Below are 21,255 nucleotides of genomic sequence, written 5' to 3' on the forward strand. Positions count from 1 at the left end.
GTGTAAGTGTCTTGTCAAGGTGTCTTTCGTGCCGAGAGCACCGGGATAAGAGTACTTACTGCGGCCCGTGACGTTCCTGATGCATTGAAGATCATCCAGGATGACTCCGTGCCAGATATGTAAGAAAGGAAGAAGAATGGGCAGAGGTCAAGGCAAAGCGAGTTTTGCTGTCTGAAATGGGAACCCACCATGTGGGATGGCAAGTATGAATAAGATTCCGAGGAATTCCAAGGTGTTTCGTGCACTCGGTGTTTTGGCACCAAGTTGAGAAATCCGAATGTGAGAATACTGCGCACGCTGTCATCGCCGCAGCCAGAGACGGCGTGGACAGCTTTTAACGACAGCCAAGGAAGGAGCGTCCTTCCACGAAGGAAGAAGGAAGGAGCGTTACAGCAGAGAATTGGGGCTCCTCAGCTCACTATATTTTTAAAGTTCCATGATATCTACTGCTAGTAGTACCAATAGTAAGGCCCAGTAGTATTTCCTGAACCAATGCTTCGACCTCTTTACCATCACCGCTTCATACTCATATATTCAAACAAGTACAAGTCCGGTAGACAATTACATCGACAGCAACAGGTACACATCCCGAGAGTCCCCACTCTCTCCCGAGACCGCCACCACCTCCCCCTCTGTATGTGGGTCCCTCTGACCGGGACGAACACCGGGGGAGATGCTGTCCATCTCCACCACGATGGGGACCTGTCGTTTCACTTAGTTCTGTCTTCTCCCCGATGCGGTAATGTTTTCTTGTATCAATCATACTAGTAGTAACAATATCCAATACTGGATGTGACGAGGTAGTCTTACAGATCCTGCTCTCTCTGATACACTTACCCCCGCTTGCACCCCCCCCACCGAAGCCACCAGCATCATTCTACATGTTATCACAAACATTGATGTGGAGATAAAGATCAATCTGTGTGTGTTTTCGTCAACTATAAAAACGACGTGTCCATCGCACATGCACTCCCCTATACACAGTACGTTTCAGCGTGGACCGTCGACGGCATTCCCTACCTCTCCTCTCGATCAATCGTCTCAAAAAAAAAAAAGAAAAGAAAAGAAAAGAAAAGAAAAGAAAAGAAAAGAAAAGAAAAGAAAAGAAAAGAAAAGAAAAGAAAAGAAAAGAAAAGAAAAGACTCGACAAACAGAGATATGACGTCCGGAAATCACCTGCTGCGCATGCTGAGATATCTATTCTTCCCGTGCTACGGGGTGCGTATATCCTCCGATCCAATCGAGTCGATACGGATACGCAGCCGCAAACCAATGGAAACGACCGAGATAGACGACACGCCGTGGATGGGGTTGCAGCGACGTGGGGACCGCAAGAGCTTTTGAAAAGAAAGGAGGGGAGGGATAGAAACGATGACGGAACCGCCACAACTTCAGCTTGTACTTCACCAGAAGATGGGATGATATCAATATTCACCGGAGCTATCTCGTATTGAACAGGGAAGGAGATATAGCAACACTGTCCTGTCTTATCCAGCTGAAAAGGAAGTGAAACATGAAATCGGAAAACCGTGTAAACGCCTGGAACGCCATACTTGCTAAGCAGAGAAGAAGAGAATGCATGAAAGATTGAATTTGTCAAGGCCATGCTCCGGGGAAGACGGGTGAGAAGGGAAGGGAGAGGAGTGAGTGTTGGGTGACAGCGATGATGGTGCGTCTGCGAGACCTCAGACGATGGAACTGGGTGCAAATGCCGACTCGGGACGCAGCGACTGGCGATCCTGCTGCTGCATCTCAGCCATGCGCAGCTCTGACAGCCAGGTTCCCAGGCGGCGGTTCTTGTCCTCGGCGGCCTGCATGCCAGCCTCGTAGCTGGCGACAGGGCTCTCCGTATCGTCCTCGCTCATGCTGTAGAGGGTGAGATGCTCGAGGAAGGCGAGCAGGGCCGAGATACCAATCTCGATAAAGGGGTTCTTCCAGTGCCAAGAGCAGGCGGCCGAGAAGATGAGGATGAAGGTATCCATGGCGTCGCTGAGGAGGTTGGTGACCAGAGCGCGGCTCACCTCGCGAATCGACAACATGTCAGCCGTGTAGAGCAGGCCGCCGAGGAGCAGGTCGCGCGATCCCAGCAGACTGCCGAGCATGAAGGAAGCGCCATTCTGGGGGATTTCGAAGCTGGACAGGAGTATGGCGGGCCAGGCAATGAAGCACAGGCCGCGCAAAAGGCGCACGAGAGAGAAGAAAGTGATGGCGAACCGCTGGAGACGGCTCAGCGGTGGCGGAGGGTCATCTTTGCCAAGCAGAGGGTCTGTCTCCATAGCCATGGCAAGTCTTGCTTTTTGGCGAAGTGTGCCTTCCAGGATATCAAAGCCAGTCTCAGGAGGCGACGTCTGAGAGGAAAACCCCGTACAACAGTGCGAGGATATATTTTCAGAGGGGGGGGGAGGGGGGAAAGAGAGGGGAGAGGGGAAGGAAGTGGGTGGTGCGAAAAGGGCGAGAGATTATCGTCAAATACAAGTACGGCTATGTGTGCGTGACGAATGAAAAGGTGGGTTACATGGTGAGTTATCCGACCCAAGACGTCTTACCGTAGTACTGTGCTATCTGAAGGAAGCGGCGACCGACGACGGCTTCAAGTCAAGGTGGAATGCCGAAAGAGGAGGAAGGAGGGAAAAAAGTGTCTCAGTACTCGGTACACCGACAATGATGGCATGACCTCGTTTCCCACCCACACTTCTTCGCAACCGAGCCACTTTAAACCCGGGGGACTGGAGGATGGATGACAGCTGTTGGCCAAGGGGATGTTATCGCGAGCCACCCACACTCTAAAAGTACATACGAGGCTAGCCTGTCGGTCGGTCGCCTGCATGGACTGAAAGTCTAGCAGCATGGTGCGAAGATCTTGATCCTCTCGGTTGGACGCCCCGTTTCTTTTGGTCTGTCGCCTCAAAAGAAAAAAAAAAGATTAAAAAGAAAAAAGAATAGAGAACAAAGAATAAAGGGGGGGGGGGAAAGGCCCAGCCTCTCTGCTCTTGTTTTCCGCGCTGAATCGCCCCCCTCGCCCAAAAGAAATCGGCAAAGGGGGCGAATATCGCCACGGAACAAGAAGGTAGCCTCGAGGTCCGGAGAGCTAGCAAAAGGAGGGGCTGGTTGATGGATGGTGGCAGTGAGAGGAAACTGGATGGATTGCGCATTCTGTAGCTGTCTCTGTTGGTGTTCTCTTAGTGGCGAACCGATGCGACTTGCATCCATTGCGTAGTCGTACTGCAGATCGTCTGGTGGCTTACAAGTTACATGCGAGCTCCATGCAAGTTGGGTTCCACCGCAGTGCGAGACATCGGAGCTTCTGAAGAAGGGGATGGCGAACCTCATCTTTCCTGGCCCATGTAATATCTCTCACCTGTGCAGAACCAGAACCCCTGTCTATCACTGTCATTTCTCTCTGGGTCTCTTGAAAAAAACCAGGTCTCGCATAATGTGGTGGACAATCATATCGCTCCCAAGCGCCAAGCTAACGGTATTTTTTTTTTGGGTGTTTGTTTCGTCCATGACGCACTCCATAGCTCGAATCGGATCTAGACTCTGACACGACCCATGAGCCGAGTAAGAAGAAATGCAAAGTGAAATACGTGGTCAGCATGAACCGTCCATGTCGTAGGGAGGAGAAAAAAGATCAAGTCACCTCGTGCCGTCTATGCAGGCGGTGTGATTGAAGTTTGGGGTGGTGTGAGACGGGAGTCGTTGTCCCAGCGTCTCACCCACCAATGCCCACCACCCCTCCGTTCGGAAATACCTCTCGCAGCCGGAAATACCTCTCAGTACATAGAATTAAATATATTCTACTACCCTACTGCTCGCTTCACCATCATCGTTGTTTTCCGAGTCTGGCTGGCCAGCGTTTTTGGATGAAGCTAGAGGATCGTGGCAGATAATGTAACAGAGCAGAGAGAGGAATCGTGACAAATAATGTAAGAGAGTAGAGGGAGGAGAGTAGAGGGAGAGGCGAGTCAATGAAGAGGGTGCGGGGTTCTACCCTCGGTCTATGACTCTATGGCTCCTTCAAGTTCCTTATACCTTCCCCCGCGAAAAAAAAAAGAAAGAAAAAAAGGAAAGACCGTTGCCTCATTCCTTCCACAAACTCACGATGGAGGCGAAACTCGAAATACTGGACGCCCATTCCATTAATAATACCGTAGTACTGTATCATTATTATACTATCACTGCTACTGTGGTATCGATCCTCCATCTTCCAGCACCTCTCCCTCCCATGTCATGTCACTCCCCTCATCTTCTACATATATAATACGCACATGCACCCTGCAGCCTCGACGCAGCAAATAGCATCTGTCAGATGCAGCATGCCCAAGCCACAATGGCGAAACTGTAGGCCAAGGTATCCAAGACAAGCGAAACGTTTATTCCCTCTTTATTTCTTTTTCTTTTTCTTTTTCATTTTTTCATTTTTTTCATTTACAGGATGAGTGGGGTCTGGTTAAGAGTCTGCGCCTGCCAACAGCACGTAATAAGTCGTTATCTGTGGAGAGGGTTCTAAATAAAGTCACTCGACTTTGAGGCTGCATGGGAGGGGAAAACATGCGGCCTCATGGGAAGTCTCACTTTTTCCCAACTCCCATGCCTTTGTGTTTGTTCCCTTACCCTCCATTCATCCTCTCTAATTTGACGACTCATGCATGTATTGATATACATCTCCGGTGTGGAGAGCCTACCACCTGCAAGCCATCGACCTCGCAGGAAGAGGGATCCCTTCTACAAGCTGGATGGGCTTTTAAAATACACATTACCTGTACATAACTGCAATACCAAAAGTTGTTCAAATTGGAAAAAAAAAAAAAAAGTAAAGGCCGTTATACAATAGCCGTCTATCTCGCGTCGTGTTTCACCCGCGACGGGAATGTATGCTTCCTGTTGGCGACAGCTACTGGTACGCCTTGGGCCGATGAGTGTGTGTCTGATTTCTTGATTCTTGAAACGGAAGAAATCTGTCGAGTAATAATATCTATGAGGTTATTTACGGGATGTCAGTGTGTGGTAGCAACCTCTAGCTGCTTAGTCATGCATAATTCGGTTGCCACAAATTTTGAGCTACAGGGTATCAAAACATGGAGATAGCAGCAATGTGGCATGAGAGGGAAAAAAAAAGAAGAGTACAGGATATTTATAATATTGCGAATATATACAACCATTTTTATTCTTATTTTATTCTCCATTATAACTAATCACCCTCATAGAATCCTCACCTCCTCCCCTTCTTATTCTTTTTGCTACCGCTCCCCTCTGCATCCTCATCTCCCCTGCTCCTCTTCTTCCTCCCCTCATCGAGCAGCTTCTTCATCCCCTCCGTAGCCTTGAACTTGGGGTTGGACGGGTCGATGGCAAACTCGTGACTGTCAAAGACGGCCTTGAAACGGTCGTCGGTGACGTCCATCTCGAAGCCCTTCTGGAGGTTGCCCTGCTTCTCGATGGCCTCGACCTTGGCGGCGGCGCCCTTCTTGCCCTTGCCCTTGCCCTTCTTGCCCCTGTGCTTCTCCGCCTTGACAATGTCGTTCATGTCGAAGTGGTCGAGGTGGTCGGCCTGGCCGGCCTGATCGGTGTCGTCAGCCGCCATGACCTTGGACAGGCGGGCCTTGTACGCGGCCGCCTCGGCCTCGGCCGCCTCGCGCTCGGCCCGCTTCTTGAGGCGCTCCTCCTTGCGCACGGCCGTCTTGGACTTGCTGCCCGCGGCCGTGGCGTCGTCCGGCATGGTGAAGAAGGGGTCGTCGAAGCCCAGATCTTCCTTGCCCTCGTCGCCCTCGCCGGCAAGCATGGCACCGCCGTCCTCGTCGTCGTCGTCGTCACCGTCGTCGTTCGAGTCGGCATCGACGCCCGCATGGCGGCCCTCCCGACGCGCCTTGGCCTCCTGCCTCTTCCTCTCCTTGCGTTCGCGCTCCTTGCGCTTATACTTTTCAATCGTCGTCTCCTCCTTATCCTCGCTCTTGGACTTCTTTGTACCCGTCAGAGCGGGGGTAAAGGTGATTTCCATACCGCCGACTGGCCCATCTTTGGAATCCTTGGCTGTAGGCTCATCCGTCAGACCCAAGGCCTCGCGCATCTTTTTCCTCTGCAGCTCCTTCTTGGACAGCTTAGGGGCACCCTCCTCCCCACCCTGTGCCTCCTCCTCCTCCTCATCATCGTCGTCGTCGTCGTCATCGCTGTCGTTATCGCTGGCCAGGTACGCCTTGAGATCGTTCTCCTCAATCTCGTTCCTGGTTCCGCTGAAGGCGCGGTTGATTGTTTCCTTGCGCGAAATCTCCTCCGGGTGCATGTCCCAGGTAAGCTTAACCTTGGAGCTCTGCAGGGCGTTTGTGACGAACTCGACGGGTCGATACGACTTGGGCAGGGCGTCGCACGAGTCGCGGGGCTCGTCGTCAAAGTCGACGTCGTCGGGGACGAAGCGCAGGTCCAAGAAGTTGGACGAAGACTGGAATTCGGTGCCGTCGGTGGCGTCGTAGATCTTCTTGGCCGCCGTGGCGCTCGAGCACTCCATCACGGCGTAGTAGTATCGTAGCCTGTCGAGCTGGTATGCGCGCAGGGCGTCGTGGTCGAAGTCCTCATCGTTGCCCTCCTGGATGAGCTCCTTCTTGATCTTCTCATCGTCATCATCCTCACTGTCAGAGTCGGAATCGGAGTCGGATTCGGAGTCAGAATCATCATTCCTGCGGCTCTTGAACAGCTCCTTGGGGGGTCCCTCCACCTCCTCCTGCTGCATGCGCTCCTTGCCGAACTCGCTGGGGTAGACGGACACCTTGTCGACCTTGTCTCCCGTGCCGGGGGGGAGGAAGCTGGAGAAGAGGGCAAACAGGTCCGTAGACTTGACGTGGTCCCAGTCTAGGTTGACGATGGCGATGCGCTTCGTCACCTCGCCATCTTCGACATTGGCCTGCTCGTCCTGGAATCTCTGCATGTTGGTCGACGTAGAGGCAGCGGCAGCATCGTTGCCGTCGTCACTGCCCTGCTCCTCGTCGTCCGAGTCGCTGTCGCTATCGTCGTCCGAGTCGCTGTCGCTATCGTCGTCCGAGTCGGATGCCGACGAGAAGCCACCGCCTCGTGCGGGATCATATTTTTCGTGAGCGGCCCTCAATTCCCTCTGAACGACTTCGTCATCGTCGACCTCTACCTCTCTATCCCGGTCGGAGCCTTCTTTGTCCCCATCCTCCTCCTCCTCCTCCTCCTCCTCATACAGCCTCTGAAGAGCCTTCTTCTTAGCATCCGACTTGATTTTGCGGCCGTATCGGTCCACGCGTGCTGTGGTGGTGAATTCATCGTCGTGGAGCATGCGCGAGAAGCGCTTGTCAATCGTTGTCTTGGACTTCTTCTTGGACGGTAGGCGAAATCGAGGGTTCGTCTCGAAGCTGGCAAATCGAGGGTCCGATATGTGGCTGGGACCCGGCGAAGGGTCGGAACCCTTGGAATTTTTGGCGTCTTTCTTCATGACGGGTGTGTGTTCTATTTGTGTGAGAGAATGCGATCTCTAGAGGTGGGAGAGTTGATTGTCGCATCTGAACATTTTCAACTTTTTTTTTCTTTTTCTTCGATCTGCTCTTATCTGGTTATCGGTATCTAGTGGGTCCGTCTGGCAGGTCGGAAGAGACTCTACTCTTGTTTTGCCAGGAACCACAACGACAAAAGATAAAAATATTATTGTTTTGAATGACCCCTTAAACTGTTTAAGAAGAGATTGATCCTGACAAGGTCCCAGTTATCAGCTTCGACGAGAATTTTGATCCGTTGGACGCTGTTTAAAGTGAAGCAGTTGAGTATAGCGGCTCAATTCCGCCTCAGTAAATTGCCCCACCACAGGGCGGAAAGGTAAAAAAAAAAAAAAAAGAAAGAAAGAAAAGAAACCGCCTCGACATTTATTCTTCCTTGCATCTGCCATACAACATTCGCATCGTCAACCGAAGTCAGCAGAAGACTCCCCGCCCACCACAAAAACAAAGGACCGAACCTCGGAACCTCGTATGACACACATACACACACATACACACACCCATACATGTCTACCAAGGCGGCACGATCCCCCGCGGGGAGGTCAAAGCCGGAGCGGCCTGCCAAGCACGGCAAGACAGAGCTGCGACAGCAGAAGCGCAAGCGTGACCAGGAAGAGGTCGAGGCCCTGCAGCAGCGAGTGGAAGGGCTTGTAAGTTCTCATAAATTCTTGTCCTTTTTTTACATCTCTTTCAATCTCTCCTCCACGTCCTTCTCCGTCATGCTCATGCCACACCTGTCCCAATGGCTGGAAACTTACCTTTTGAGGGGAACCAGGATCTCAAGTCGGACAGCTTCACACGCTTCGCGGACCTCCCGCTCTCGGAACCGACAGCGTCGGGTATCAAGGCATCGCACTTCACCAGCCTGACAGACATCCAAGCGCAAGCGATACCGACGGCGCTGAAGGGCAAGGACATACTGGGGGCGGCGCGGACGGGCAGCGGCAAGACGCTAGCGTTCCTCGTGCCGATGCTGGAGAGGCTGTACCGCGCGCGGTGGACCGAGTATGACGGGCTGGGGGCGCTGATCATCTCGCCGACGCGGGAGCTGGCGGTGCAGATCTTCGAAGTGCTCCGCAAGATCGGGCGGAACCACGTCTTCTCGGCCGGGCTGGTGATTGGCGGCAAGAGCCTGAAGGAGGAAGCGGAGCGGCTGCCGCGGATGAACATTCTCGTGTGTACGCCGGGCCGGATGCTGCAGCACCTGGACCAGACGGTGGGCTTCAACGCGGACAACCTGCAGATTCTGGTGCTCGACGAGGCAGACCGCATCATGGACATGGGCTTCCAGTCGGCCGTGGATGCGCTGGTGGAACACCTGCCCCGGACGCGGCAGACGCTCATGTTCAGCGCCACGCAGAGCAAGCGTGTGTCGGACCTAGCACGCCTCAGCCTGCACGAACCCGAGTACATCTCGGTGCATGAGGCGGCAGCGCACTCGACGCCGTCCAACCTGCAGCAGCACTACATCGTCACACCGCTGCACGAGAAACTCGACACGCTGTTCGGCTTCGTCAAGGCCAACCTCAAGAGCAAGATGATCGTCTTCCTCAGCTCGGGCAAGCAGGTGCGCTTCGTGTACGAGAGCTTTCGCCACCTGCAGCCCGGCATCCCGCTCCTGCACCTGCACGGCCGTCAGAAGCAGGGCGCCCGCCTGGGCGTGACCAGCAACTTCCGGTCAGCCACCCACTCGTGCCTGTTCGCTACCGACGTCGTGGCCCGCGGCATCGACTTCCCCGCCGTCGACTGGGTCATCCAGGTCGACTGCCCCGAGGACGCCGACACGTACATCCACCGCGTGGGCCGGACGGCGCGGTACGAGAGCAACGGCCGCGCCGTGCTCTTCCTCGACCCGAGCGAGGAGGCTGGCATGGTGGCCAAGCTGGAGCAGAAGAGGATCCCCATCCAAAAGGTCAATGTCAAGGAGAAGAAGAAGCGTAGCATCACCAACCACCTGCAGAATATGTGCTTCCAGAACCCGGACCTCAAGTACCTGGGCCAGAAGGCCTTCATCAGCTACGTCCGCGCCATCCACCTGCAGAGGGACAAGTCCGTCTTCGACATGTCCAAGCTGGACCTCGACGCCTTCAGTGCCAGCCTCGGCCTCCCGGGAACGCCGCAGATCCGCTTCCAGAAGGGCGAGGATATCAAGAAGATCAAGAACGCCCAGCGCCAGGGCATGTCGAGCGGGTCCGAGTCCGAGATGGACATGGACGGCGCGAAGCCCTCCAGCAAGACCAAGAAGAACGCCGTCCGCACAAAGTACGACAAGATGTTTGAGCGAACCAACCAGGACGTCCTATCGGAGCACTACTCTAAGCTCGTCGGCAAGGAAGACGAAAAGGCCGACAACGGTGATGGAAACGGCGACGATTCCGAAGAAGACTTCCTCTCCGTGAAGCGCCGCCTCAACGACGACGACCTAGACGAGGAGTCCAAGAAGGCCCCAGCCTCGGGCGCGATCAAGGTGGTGGACGGCTTGGTCATCGACTCCAAGCGTCGCGAAAAGGCCCTCCGCTCCAAGAAGAAGATGGCCAAGTTCAAGGGCGGCGGCAGCAAGCTCATATTCGACGATGACGGCAACGCCCACGCCATCTACGAGCTCACCAACGAGGACGACTTCGCCGGTCAGGGTCCCGCCGACGAGCTCCGCAGGCGCTTCATCGAGGAGGAGGCCGCGCGCGTCAAGGAGGCAGACGCCGACGATAAGATGGCCGCCAAGCAGAGACGCAGGGAGAAGAAGGAGCGCAGAAAGGAGCGGGAGGCTGCGGAGGCTGCTGGCATGTACGGTCCTGGCGACGACGGTGGCGACGATGTCGCTGATCTCGGTGGTATTCCGGCCATTGATGACGATCAGCTCGACTTCATTCGCTCCCTACCTATTGCCGGCCAAGGAGGCGGTGATGCGTCAGACAGAGACGGGGACGATGAGCCTCCCAGGAAGAAGAAGAAGAAGTGGTTCCAGCAGGATGAGGATGATGACGACGACGGCGACAACGACATCAACAATGCAAAGCCCAAGAAGAAGGGTAAACCTGGTGCCAAGGTATTCGAGGTCGACGAGGAGCCGCAGACTCTGGAGGATCTTGAGGCTCTGGCTACTGGTTTGCTAAATGGGTAGTATTGTCATAGTCATTGTAGTAATTGAAATATATATATATATATATATATATATAAATATTAGATGAAGAGAGGAACACCATCATGTATACTAGCCTGGTATTAGGAAATTAACATTTGTACTTGAATGTGTCACAATCACGTTGCAACTTGTCATTGACTTGATATAATGGTATGGCAATTACTACTAGTGATATATGCTCATATACACAACGCCTTTGTTCAAATATAGAAAAACCCACAGGGTATTCACACACATCCCTTTCTCCGTTCCCTTTTTTTCCCCGCTTGCTCTCATGCGCCGATCGACATCAAATTCAAAACAGGAATAGCAAAATAAAACGAGATAGATATAAAAGGTAGGGGGGGAAGAGCATAGAATAAGACAGAGGAAATTACCGACTATGCATCTACACGCTGCCCATATAACCTGACTCGGTAAAAACACGTATGATGGTTCGCTCCGTAGTTGCTCGTCGCCCGCACAACTACCTGGTCTGTCTCGGCCCGCAGGGCAGCGAGCTCGTTGCTCAGTCGGTGCACGTACACTCCGTCATGAAGCTCGGCACCCTCGTAACGGAACTGTCCAATCTTGACGAACCGTGGACCCAGGTCGGCCGGCATGGCATTCCAGTCTTCGGTTGAGGGATCCTGGTCCGGGAATCGCGTCTCGCCAAAGTCACGGATGAGTTCGCGCTGCGCCGAGTCCTCTATCCGGGCGTAGATCTCAATGTCGCGCGGCCGCGCACCGGGGTCCACCGTTGCACCAGGCAGGATATGGTCGATGACGACGTGTTCCGGAATGATTTCGTGACCGAGTATGACGGACAGGGTCACGCTATGCGGATTGCCACGGTAGTTGGTCTTGCGCGCCGCGCACCAGCAGTCGCCCTCGTCGGCCCAAGGCTTGAGTGCCTCGGTAGGCGGACGTGGTCGGGCAGCGACGACGCCACGCGCGTACCGTTCGTCCTTGGGGTCCATGCCCTTCTGGTACGGATCGAACGTGGGTGAAGACAGCTTGGCGTCGACAATGGCCCCGGCGCCCTGGCTGAAGTAGTTGACCTGGTTCTTCAGGTCGGCGTCCCAGTACGCGTGGATCTTGCCCTTGGCCATGGCTTCGAGGTTGGTGTCGGCCAACGCCTGGCGGAGAAGGCCGTTGACCAGAATTGTGACCTCTTCGCGTGTCATCCCGGCGGGGCGTCTATCGTCCTTGGCGCTGGCCGCCAGCTTTGCCATGTCCTCCATGAGCCCCCGGATCCGTGGCTGGAGTTCGTTGAGTTCTGCGCGGATTTCGGACCGGTGGACGGTGAACTCATTAGTCAGGTGGCGTAAGAACTCGCCTCGTGTCACCACAACCCCCTGGGTCTGTTCGTCATGGAGCTGCTCCTTGACAATTTTCTTGACCACGTCGCTGAGTTCTCGTTCAGAAGCAGCCGACTTTATCCGGTCCAAGGCCGACCCCAGAGTGCTCGAAATCTTGTCGTCGTTGTCTTTGACCCATCCGTCCCAGAAGCTCGTCATCTTGGCGTTGATACGCCTCTCAATCCCATCCATGGTCAGATTGAACTTGGATGTGAAGGCCGGGTCGGATGCCAACTTGGCGGCGATGGCTTTCCAGCCATGCTTCGGGTTCAAGACGACATCACCCTTCTTCTCGTCGACCGTCAAGAAGCTGTCATCATTTTGTAGGAGATCCCGCATGGCATACCAGAACTCGGGAGCCACGACGGGCTTGCCATTCTTAAGTTCCATATGCACCACCTTGGGGACAACATTCTGGAGCTTCTCTAAAGACGCGCTGTGCAGTTTTTCCGCTTTCTTCAGCAATTGGAAATCACGGTCGTACTTCTTGAGGTAGTCTTCGACCTCGTGAAGACCCTCGTCACCTAAATCAAAGAGACTGCCCAAGTCATCGCTACGGCCGAAGCGGGGAACGATGGATGAGGCATAGCCGCCGATCAGGGATGCATATTCTTTCAAGTCGGGCATGCTAGGCATTCGAGGCACCTCAGAGGTGATGGTTTCTATCGAGTCGCGTACAGAGGAACCGAAGCCAGGCTGAGAGATGATCACTGAGATTGCTGTAATGAGCGCACCCATGCCGAGCAGCTGAAGGAATTGTCCCAAATCAAAGAGAGCGATGGTCAGTTTGAAGAAGCCAGAGAACCAGTCGTTGAGTCTGTCCATGAAGCGCCAGAGGGCATCTAGATGCGACCGAGGGTTGAGAGAGTGCCACCAGTGGGCGGAATGGCTATCTTGATCATCGTCTTCTTCTACCTCTTGTATAGAGTGGCCACGTCCTCCCTGAAGGATCTCTGGTCGTTGCTGGCTGATCGCACGCTGCCGGGCGGCTCGGAATGGCGAGATGGGGTTTATCTTCAGCCACCTGCCACGCCACGACTCTTGTTCTATTTCCTCGACAGCTTCGGTTTCGGAAGCCTCAATCTCCCGCTGAATCGCGTCGTCCGCCTCGCTGTAGTTAGAAGCAAAGAAGCCAGGATCTGGCACGCTTCTGGGAGAAAGACCAGTGTGCTTTGACGTGTCAAGTACAGGCGGGCGGGTCCTGTGCGAGGCCACATCCGCCCATGAGTCTGGGGGCGACCGCCTGAGCCGTACGCCCCTCTTAGGGGACGAATGGAGGCTCTTGGGGGGTGTCTGCTGTTCGCTCCTGGGAGATGTATGGTCGTTTGGGCTGAACTGGATCCGAGGCGGGCTAAGAGACCCGACTTGTGGCGGTTGGTGACGTTGCGGAAGTTGCGGAAGATGGATTTCTTCAGACTCTTCCCGCTCGGCTACCGACTCCAGCGCAGGATGCGGGTTAGAAAACGGTTTGAACTGCACAGCTTTCCGTGGCGGCAGCCCTGGGTTCACAATGGGAGATGTGCCACTAGTGGTAGAAACGATGGTGGCATCTCCGTAGATGTCGCTCTCGGTGATAAAGCTCCTATCGTCCCGCATATCTTCGGAGGATTCGTGATTGGGCAATGGGGGTGGTGGCATTTGACCGGGCGACGAAGGATTGTCCTCGACTTCCTCTCTGCTCAGCAGGTTCCCGACTGCATTACCCAAGTCCAGAGGCTGGTCTTGATGACCGCCCCTGCCAGGTCGGGATGGTGGAGGCTCAGCAGCTGAACCGTAGGTGTATTGCCTCCTGGCGGCCGGTGTGCCGGCAAGTTTGGGTAGGCGTGGGACCTGCAGGACTGGTTGAGTGTTTGGCGACACGCTGAAGTCAAGCTCACGACCTGTGCGCCGTGATCTGCGAGCGGCTCGAGGAGGCATCTCGAAATACTGGCGTATACCAGGGTTTGTTTCTGCTTCTTGAAGGATGTGGTGGGGGAGGTATCAGAGTGAGGATGAGAAGAATAATGCCGGGTGGAAGAAAAGAAATCTCATGCGAAATGATGATTGCCCAGCTCCTTCTCACAAGAACAATGTACAATGAACGGCCTTTTATTCCCTCGACACACTCTGCACGGAGCAGATGGAGACAAAGAGCAAAAATAGCCCTCCCACCCTCGTCGACGCCGTAGGTTTGGATGGTCGGCGCCTTTTGGGTCCGACGACGGAGGTTGGCGACCCGATGCGACGAGGTGAGGTGCAACTATTGCGGATGAGGTAGGGGGTTCGAGTTCAGTAAATGCAGCCTCGGCCCTTTCCTCTTTGTCTTGATAAGTGGAATATAGAGGACTCCCGGGGGGGGGGGGGGGGGGGGGCAAGGGACAAAGGTGTAAATATGCAGGTCGATCAACAACAGCAATGGGCATCAATGAACATGGTGGCGTGGCTATGATGATGGTGGTGGTGGGGTGTGGTAGCTCGGACCATTGCTGTTGATGAAGCGCAATCCTCTTCTCTTACGTCTCCCTCTGTCTCTGTCTCTCCCTCTTCTCCGATCTCATCTAAGATAAGAGGGTGGGTATGTAAGAGTGAGTTGTCGTCGTCGTCGTCGTTGTGAAATCATCAACTCACCACAGCCGTTGCAGCTTGAGGCTTGATGAGGCGCATCTGATTTCACTGCTACGGTAGGGGCGGTCGGTAGCAGCTTCCCTCCCTGTATTGACAATTGTCGGTGGCTGGGACGGAATCTTGTGGGGAGGGTCCTTCCTTTTCCTGGCCGAGTCTCTTCCAACAAAGAAGCGCGACAGTCAGTGGAAGTGGGTCGGCTCGCGCCTGCCAACAACGCGTTGCATATTGTATGGATGATGAGTAATTCGGTCACATGACTCACACCAAATTGTGCCGTATGCATACATACTCTCTCTCTCATCTGAGAGTGTCGCGGTGATGGATTGATTGAGTCAACTTTTTACTGCACCCGTATATCGTTTTTTTTTTTAAAAAAAAAACCTAAAAAAAATCACATAGGCTAAGCCGTAGATACTTTCCTACGTTGTATGCTTTGTCCTTTTCTTTGACCCTTTTTGTCACATGAAGATTACCATTATTGCCAGGGCTGTTCTGCCCCCCCAAAGCCTTTGTCGATCAAGCCGCCTCCTCCGTCTTCATCTCGCGCTCTATTCCATGCTTGACGGCATCCAACACGGTATCGACAATGATACGGGGTTTATACGTCGGTTCGGTGCCATCCCGATAGACGCCCGTCTTGACCAGAATGCTATACCAATCGTCCTTGCTGACCTCGTTGACAGCGTTGGTCCCGCAAATGTCGCTCTCGGGGGTATCGCCGACAAAGTAGATCGTCTTGGGCGGAGGCACCAGACCATGCTCCCGGGCCCTCCAGTTATTCATGAAGCGGGACGCAAACTGAAAGGTTGAGACCTGCGGCTTTCCAAAGGCGTGCGTGCGCAGCTTTCCCTTGCCTTTTGTCAGATCCTTGAAGATGACTTCGAACATGCGCCGCAGCGCACCCATACCCAAGCGGACGTGCTGGTGTGCGGCCGACCAGACGATATCATTGTGCGAGAAGTATACGGGCGGGCCCTCGTCAAAGGTGTCGCTGACGGTGCCGACGTGACCGGCCTTGGACATGGCTAGGTCGACCATGATCTGGATGTCGGAGGCCCAGTCGCGCGAGTCAGCAAAGACGAAGATGGCGTCGATGACAACGTTCTCGAAGTCTCTGATGCGCGAATTGGCGTACTCTTCCGGAGTGAGGTTTCGGAAGGGGGCCGTAGCAGAGTTGAACTTGATGATGTCACCTGGGGTGACGACGTCTTCGAAGCCGTAGCTCTCGGCCACCTTTCTGCACGCCTCGCCTTCGCCGCCGACGACCAGCACTGTCTTATATTTCTCCGACAGTTCTCTCATGGGCGTGTGCCCGCAGATGAACTGTGCCGGGTCGATGGCGCGTCCCAGCTGCTTCGAGAGGTCCTCGCATCTCTGCTCTTCTGATTTGCCGCCTCCATTGGTTAGGAAGATGTGTGAGCTGCACTCGAGAGGTGTTAGCAGGAGGCACGCTGCAAGCGGCGACGGCAGCCGTGGTAAGCCATGGGCTATGAGATGTCGAGTGCACCTACACGGCAACGTTCCATTCATTTTCGCCGTCGAGCATCTTCATGGCTTCGATGGCCTCGGGGATGGGCTCGCCCCCGCGCACCAGGACGCCATCGATGTCGAATGCGAAGACGAAGCCCTCGGCGGCAGCCTTGCCCTTCTCCGAGGCGATGTCAATCCCCTTGGCGATACTGTCCCTGTGTTGGCTCAAGGCCTGGGCCTTGGATTCGGCGGTCTCATGGCTGTCGCTGTCGGTCTCATCTGCGGCCAGACGAGCGATTGAGACCTTGTGGGGGTTATCGAGGACGTCGGAGTCGAAGAATGATGTCGACTGTCCAAGTGACATGCGTTTGGCCATGGCTGTTTTCGTTCATTTATGTCTGTGTGTGCGTATGTTTGTGTGCGTGTGTGTATTCGTGTGTATGTGTGTGTGTGTGTGTGTGTGTGTGTTATCTCATTTCCATTGAGGTGCGAGATGGGTAAAGGAAGGACGAGGGTCAACGATGAGTGAGAGATGGGCGATTGCTATATTCGCTCTCCTCCAATCCGGCCACTTGTATGACGTTTTCTGAAGTGAGTGACGGCATGTTCGAGAGTAGAAAGTGGGCTTCCTCGTAGGCTGATTAAGAATAGGTCAACATGTATAATACCTCCATTGTGCCGTGAAGTGATGCGATCCCGTCGGTGTCGAAACAAGGCTACTTCATTCTCTAGACAAGCGGTCCGAACGTGGAGACATGGGCTGGCTGCGGGAGGGGTCGCAGGAAAGGCTTTCTGAATGTCGACTAAACTGCCCATCTTCTCCTCCTCATCTTCTTCACGATTGATTCTCGTCGAGAATTTTGGGGGAGAAGGGACGAGTTGGAAATCCAGCTCTCCCCGTGGGACACGTGGGTTTACACTAGAGGCGGCGGTGACGGGTGACGTCGTTGATCTGACTCGGCTGGTGACACTTCGTACAGCAGACGAATGATGCGTACTATACAAATATTTAGCCGTAAGAATTGGAGCCTCTGATAGCCGTCATTCTCGGGGAAACAGAAAGAAGCCATCTACAAGTCACGTAGGAGATGGGGGTTATTTCGGTAAGTGCAAGCAAGCCACGTTGGTCCTGAGAACGAGGCAATTCTGGAAGCACCGTGTCTTGATGATACCTCGTGCGCTCGGTCGTAATAGTATGATAACTTCTCATTATACTCGTCGTATGAACAGTAAAGCAGCTGAGGACTTGGAGATGGGACTCTTTTGACAATCAGCCTAGTCCAATTGAAGAATTTTTTTTTTTTTTTTTTTCTTTTCCTTTTCTCCCCCCCCCCCCCCAAAAAAAAGGTGATCGTATCTAGAAGCATTTCGATACTATATTACCGACCGAGGCACATCTGTAGACTTGGATCCCCTCTGAGACAAAACGAGCATGACTCATTGGATATTACTACGAACAGATATCTAGGTGATATATCCAGTCCTACAAGCAAGTTCAAGTACGGAGAAGTACTAATGGTAGGAGGCATGGTCCATCTAAAAGAAGACAGACAAAACGAAAGAGAGACGAGCTGATTTCATACTCGTACGAGCAGCTCGATGACGACAGCGCCATAAATAGAAAGAAAGCTCAGAGCATGGAAGCTCAAAAGTCTTGGCGATGGTCAGCCGGCCACGATGCGGAGGCCAGAAGCGGGAGCGGCAGAGCGCGGCAGAGCCCCCTCCCCCCCATTCGAGGCAGGTCGGCAATGGAGGCTCATATTATTTCGTGCGTGTCGGCTGGAAAGCTGCGTCTACATTGCAAAGATACGTCGTACGGCCACGGTATTATTACGAGTACATCATCATTACTCGGTGAATATGCTCGATATCCATGATACGATGAAGCGGACAGGAAAAGCTACTGCCTGCAATCTGTATTGCAGATTACAGGATTAGTATCCTCTCAATCGAGAAACGATCTACCCCATACCGTGTCTTATCTAGCGATACTCGTACTTTTCGGCAGCCTTGTTCCTTCATCTGCATCTCAAGATTGAGCAGGGACTCGTCCTGTATCTCATTCGTGCAGTGATGGCCAGCGACAAGGAAGGAGAATCCATACGGGATGGATGGGAAGGAAATGATATCAATAAAAAGTCTGCGCAGCAGAAGCGGGCGCTTGTGGGAACCGACAGAGTCGTTGGGCCATTAATTACCTCGCCGCCGCAACGGAATAGATGCCGACAGTGGGGATCACCCGTACAGGTAATGATCATAACAGTCATCTGCAGCATCGATACCTGTACGAGTAATACGGACGGCCTAGCAGAGATGGCCATGGTCTTGCCTAGTCGATGGTCCGGCCGCTTCCTGGCTGCTGCTGCTAGCATGAGTAATGATTCCTCATCCCACCGCACCGATGGCAGTGATGTGATGGCAAGAAAGAGCGACAGAAGTGGCGCTCCTTGCCTTCCCTTGCCTTCCGCCGTGTCGAGGAATTACAGCCTCCCATGTCGGCCTCACGAGCATCCAGCGCCACGTTCCACTCGGCCCTGCCACCCTAGGGGAGGGGGGGGCTCCGGGAATGAAGGAAGAGGGGCCAGGCAAGAGGATGGGTCTGCATCAGTGCATCCGCCATCAGGTGCATGATGGTAATACCGGTTACCAGGATGTTAATGGCTGTCGGCGTGACGGTATCGTTTTGTAGTAATCTGCACTCGGTATTATTACATGTAATATCATATACATGTAGGGGAAGATGAAGATGGTCATGAAATGACGATGGTGATTTGGACAGTGAAGGGGGGGGGGGGGAAAGGTTAAGTAAACGCAGTATTATTATTGCTTATTATTGCTCTACATAATATACGTGTATGCATATAATCTGTACAGATTATACTAATACGAGTAGCATTAATAATAATAATAATAATAATAATACTGTATTCATCTGTAGTAATGAGGAGATTCACGCGTGCTCTGCGCAGGGACATGACAGCTGCCTCGAGAGAGTCAGTAGCAATATTACTATCATCATCACTACTACTAGACTCTTCATTACTCACTAACAAAGGCAGAGTTACAGCGTAATATCGCATCAATCAAAAAATTGAACCCCCTGAAAGACATTTCATAGCTAAAAAGGATCCAAACGACTGTCTGTCTATTCAGGTAGTGCCCCTCGTCGATCTCCTCTAGTGCCCCGCCATTGACGCTCCTCCTCCTCTCCCCCCCCCCCCCCCCCCTTTCCCCTCCAATTCCACCACCAAGGCCTTCTTCTCTACTCTCTCTCCTTCATCTTCTTCTCCCTTCTTTCTCACCGTACTCCTCCCCTCCGAGCCCACCACTTCCTCGTCTTACTCCTCATTCTCCAACCCATATACACCCATCCTACCTTTTGTCCTGTACCCTCCAATCTCCTCCTAGACAGACCGTCACAATGGCTGTTGGAACCGTCCTCGTCACTGGGTAAGCTGCCTGTCTAACCCCTCGTTTTACTACCACACCCCCACCTTTTTTCTTTTTTTGCCTCCATCCCTCTCTTCCCTCTCTCTCTCTTCCGCAGCGTCCTACTCTTCGCAGCAGCAGCAGCAGCAGCAGCAGTCCCCACCACCGCTACCACAATGCTAACTTGACCGTCCAGCGGCACTGGCTACATCGGCTCATTCACCACCCTCACTCTCCTTGAGAACGGATACGATGTCGTCATCGTCGACAACCTGTACAACTCGTCCAAGGTGGCCCTCGACCGCATCGAACTCATCTGCGGTCGTCGCCCCGAATTCTATGAGGTTGACGTGACGGACGAGAAGGGTCTCGATGAGGTCTTCCAGAAGCACCCCGCCATTGACTCTGTCATTCACTTTGCTGCTCTCAAGGTATGGTTCATCCCTAGCAAGACGAAGAAGAAGGATGAGAGAGAGGTGGAGGGAGAAGAAAAGAAGAGAGAACGGAGGAAGCGACGCCGCCGGAAGCAATTGGAAACATGATGGGGAACACCAGACTAACAAAGAAGAAAAAAACTGTCTAGGCCGTTGGTGAGTCTGGCGAGATCCCTCTCGAGTACTACCGCGTCAACGTCGGCGGCAGCATTGCCCTCCTCCGCTCCATGGAGCGCAACAATGTCACCAACATTGTCTTCTCCTCGTCGGCCACCGTCTACGGAGACGCCACCCGCTTCCCCAACATGATACCCATCCCCGAGAACTGCCCCATCGGCGCCACCAACACCTACGGCCGCACCAAGTCCATCATCGAGGACGTCATCAACGACCAGGTCAACGCCCAGCGCACCAAGCTCCAGAAGGCCGGCAAGCCCTTTGACCAGTGGAATGGTGCCCTGCTCCGCTACTTCAACCCCTGCGGTGCCCACCCCTCTGGCATCATGGGCGAGGACCCTCAGGGTGTCCCCTACAACCTCCTGCCCCTACTCGGCAAGGTCGCCACTGGTGACCGTGACAAGCTTCTCGTCTTTGGCGATGGTGAGTTCTGACCCCATCTTCCCCCACATCATGATACCATGAGCTCCAACATCGTCCCCCCCCCCCCTCTTTCACCCAAGCCCTCCTTTCCATCCTCCAACATGCACATACTGACCTCGGACACAACCAGACTACGACTCCCACGACGGTACCGCCATTCGCGACTACATCCACGTCGTCGACCTGGCCAAGGGCCACCTTGCCGCCCTCAAGTTCCTCCGCGAGAACAAGCCCGGTGTCAAGGCCTGGAACCTGGGTTCCGGACGCGGCAGCACCGTCTTCGAGATCATCAAGGCCTTCAGCGCCGTCGTCGGCCGCGACATGCCCTACGAGGTTGTCCCCCGCAGGCAAGGTGACGTGCTCAACCTGACGGCCAACCCGTCCCTGGCCAACGCGGAGCTCAAGTGGAAGGTCGAGCTGTCTATGGAGAAGGCCTGCGAGGACCTGTGGCGTTGGGTAGACAACAACCCCCAGGGCTACCGCCAGGACCCCCCTGCCAGTATTCTCGATGCCCTCAAGAAGTCTTCTTAAAAAGATCCCACGAATAGTCGGGTAGAGGGAAAGGAAGTAGAGGAAGAAGGAATTTTTTTTTTTAAAAAAAAAAGGGAACGGCACCTTGATTTACCCATAATTGTTATTAGAAACGAACGAGTCATGTTTGGATTTTTTTTTTAGGAGAGGGAGGGGGGGGGGGGCTGGTGGGAATCTTTCACCGAGTTAGGAAGTACGCC

The 21,255-nt window shown here is 53.9% G+C and overlaps 6 protein-coding genes across 6 annotated transcripts; 2 read left to right on the plus strand and 4 right to left on the minus strand.

Annotated features, from left to right (window-relative positions):
- Positions 1-1,685: 1,685 nt before the first annotated feature.
- Positions 1,686-2,282, minus strand: GMORB2_6575 (uncharacterized protein; the record flags this gene model as incomplete). Its single annotated transcript, XM_035468545.1, has 1 exon — positions 1,686-2,282. The coding sequence occupies one exon, from the start codon at positions 2,280-2,282 to the stop codon at positions 1,686-1,688; it is 597 nt and encodes a 198-aa protein (XP_035321679.1).
- A 2,930-nt stretch (positions 2,283-5,212) lies between these two features.
- GMORB2_6576 (uncharacterized protein) lies at positions 5,213-7,447 on the minus strand (the record flags this gene model as incomplete). The annotated part of the gene is made up of 1 exon (XM_035468546.1): positions 5,213-7,447. The coding sequence occupies one exon, from the start codon at positions 7,445-7,447 to the stop codon at positions 5,213-5,215; it is 2,235 nt and encodes a 744-aa protein (XP_035321680.1).
- Positions 7,448-8,011: 564 nt separating this feature from the next.
- GMORB2_6577 (ATP-dependent RNA helicase DDX10/DBP4) lies at positions 8,012-10,626 on the plus strand (the record flags this gene model as incomplete). Its single annotated transcript, XM_035468547.1, has 2 exons — positions 8,012-8,155; positions 8,281-10,626. 2 exons carry the CDS (start codon positions 8,012-8,014, stop codon positions 10,624-10,626), a joined length of 2,490 nt encoding a protein of 829 aa, XP_035321681.1.
- Positions 10,627-11,027: 401 nt separating this feature from the next.
- Positions 11,028-14,630, minus strand: GMORB2_6578 (SUN domain-containing protein 1/2; the record flags this gene model as incomplete). The annotated part of the gene is made up of 4 exons (XM_035468548.1): positions 11,028-12,412; positions 12,464-13,825; positions 14,139-14,226; positions 14,595-14,630. 4 exons carry the CDS (start codon positions 14,628-14,630, stop codon positions 11,028-11,030), a joined length of 2,871 nt encoding a protein of 956 aa, XP_035321682.1.
- A 477-nt stretch (positions 14,631-15,107) lies between these two features.
- GMORB2_6579 (to phosphatidyl synthase) lies at positions 15,108-16,437 on the minus strand (the record flags this gene model as incomplete). Its single annotated transcript, XM_035468549.1, has 2 exons — positions 15,108-16,011; positions 16,103-16,437. The coding sequence occupies 2 exons, from the start codon at positions 16,435-16,437 to the stop codon at positions 15,108-15,110; spliced, it is 1,239 nt and encodes a 412-aa protein (XP_035321683.1).
- Positions 16,438-19,482: 3,045 nt separating this feature from the next.
- GMORB2_6580 (UDP-glucose 4-epimerase) lies at positions 19,483-21,055 on the plus strand (the record flags this gene model as incomplete). Its single annotated transcript, XM_035468550.1, has 4 exons — positions 19,483-19,511; positions 19,687-19,921; positions 20,074-20,524; positions 20,655-21,055. The coding sequence occupies 4 exons, from the start codon at positions 19,483-19,485 to the stop codon at positions 21,053-21,055; spliced, it is 1,116 nt and encodes a 371-aa protein (XP_035321684.1).
- Between the last annotated feature and the right edge of the window lie 200 nt (positions 21,056-21,255).

The sequence above is a fragment of the Geosmithia morbida genome (genome assembly GCF_012550715.1).
Source record: "Geosmithia morbida isolate 1262 chromosome Unknown scaffold_6, whole genome shotgun sequence".
Classification (NCBI taxonomy): Eukaryota; Fungi; Ascomycota; class Sordariomycetes; order Hypocreales; family Bionectriaceae; genus Geosmithia; species Geosmithia morbida.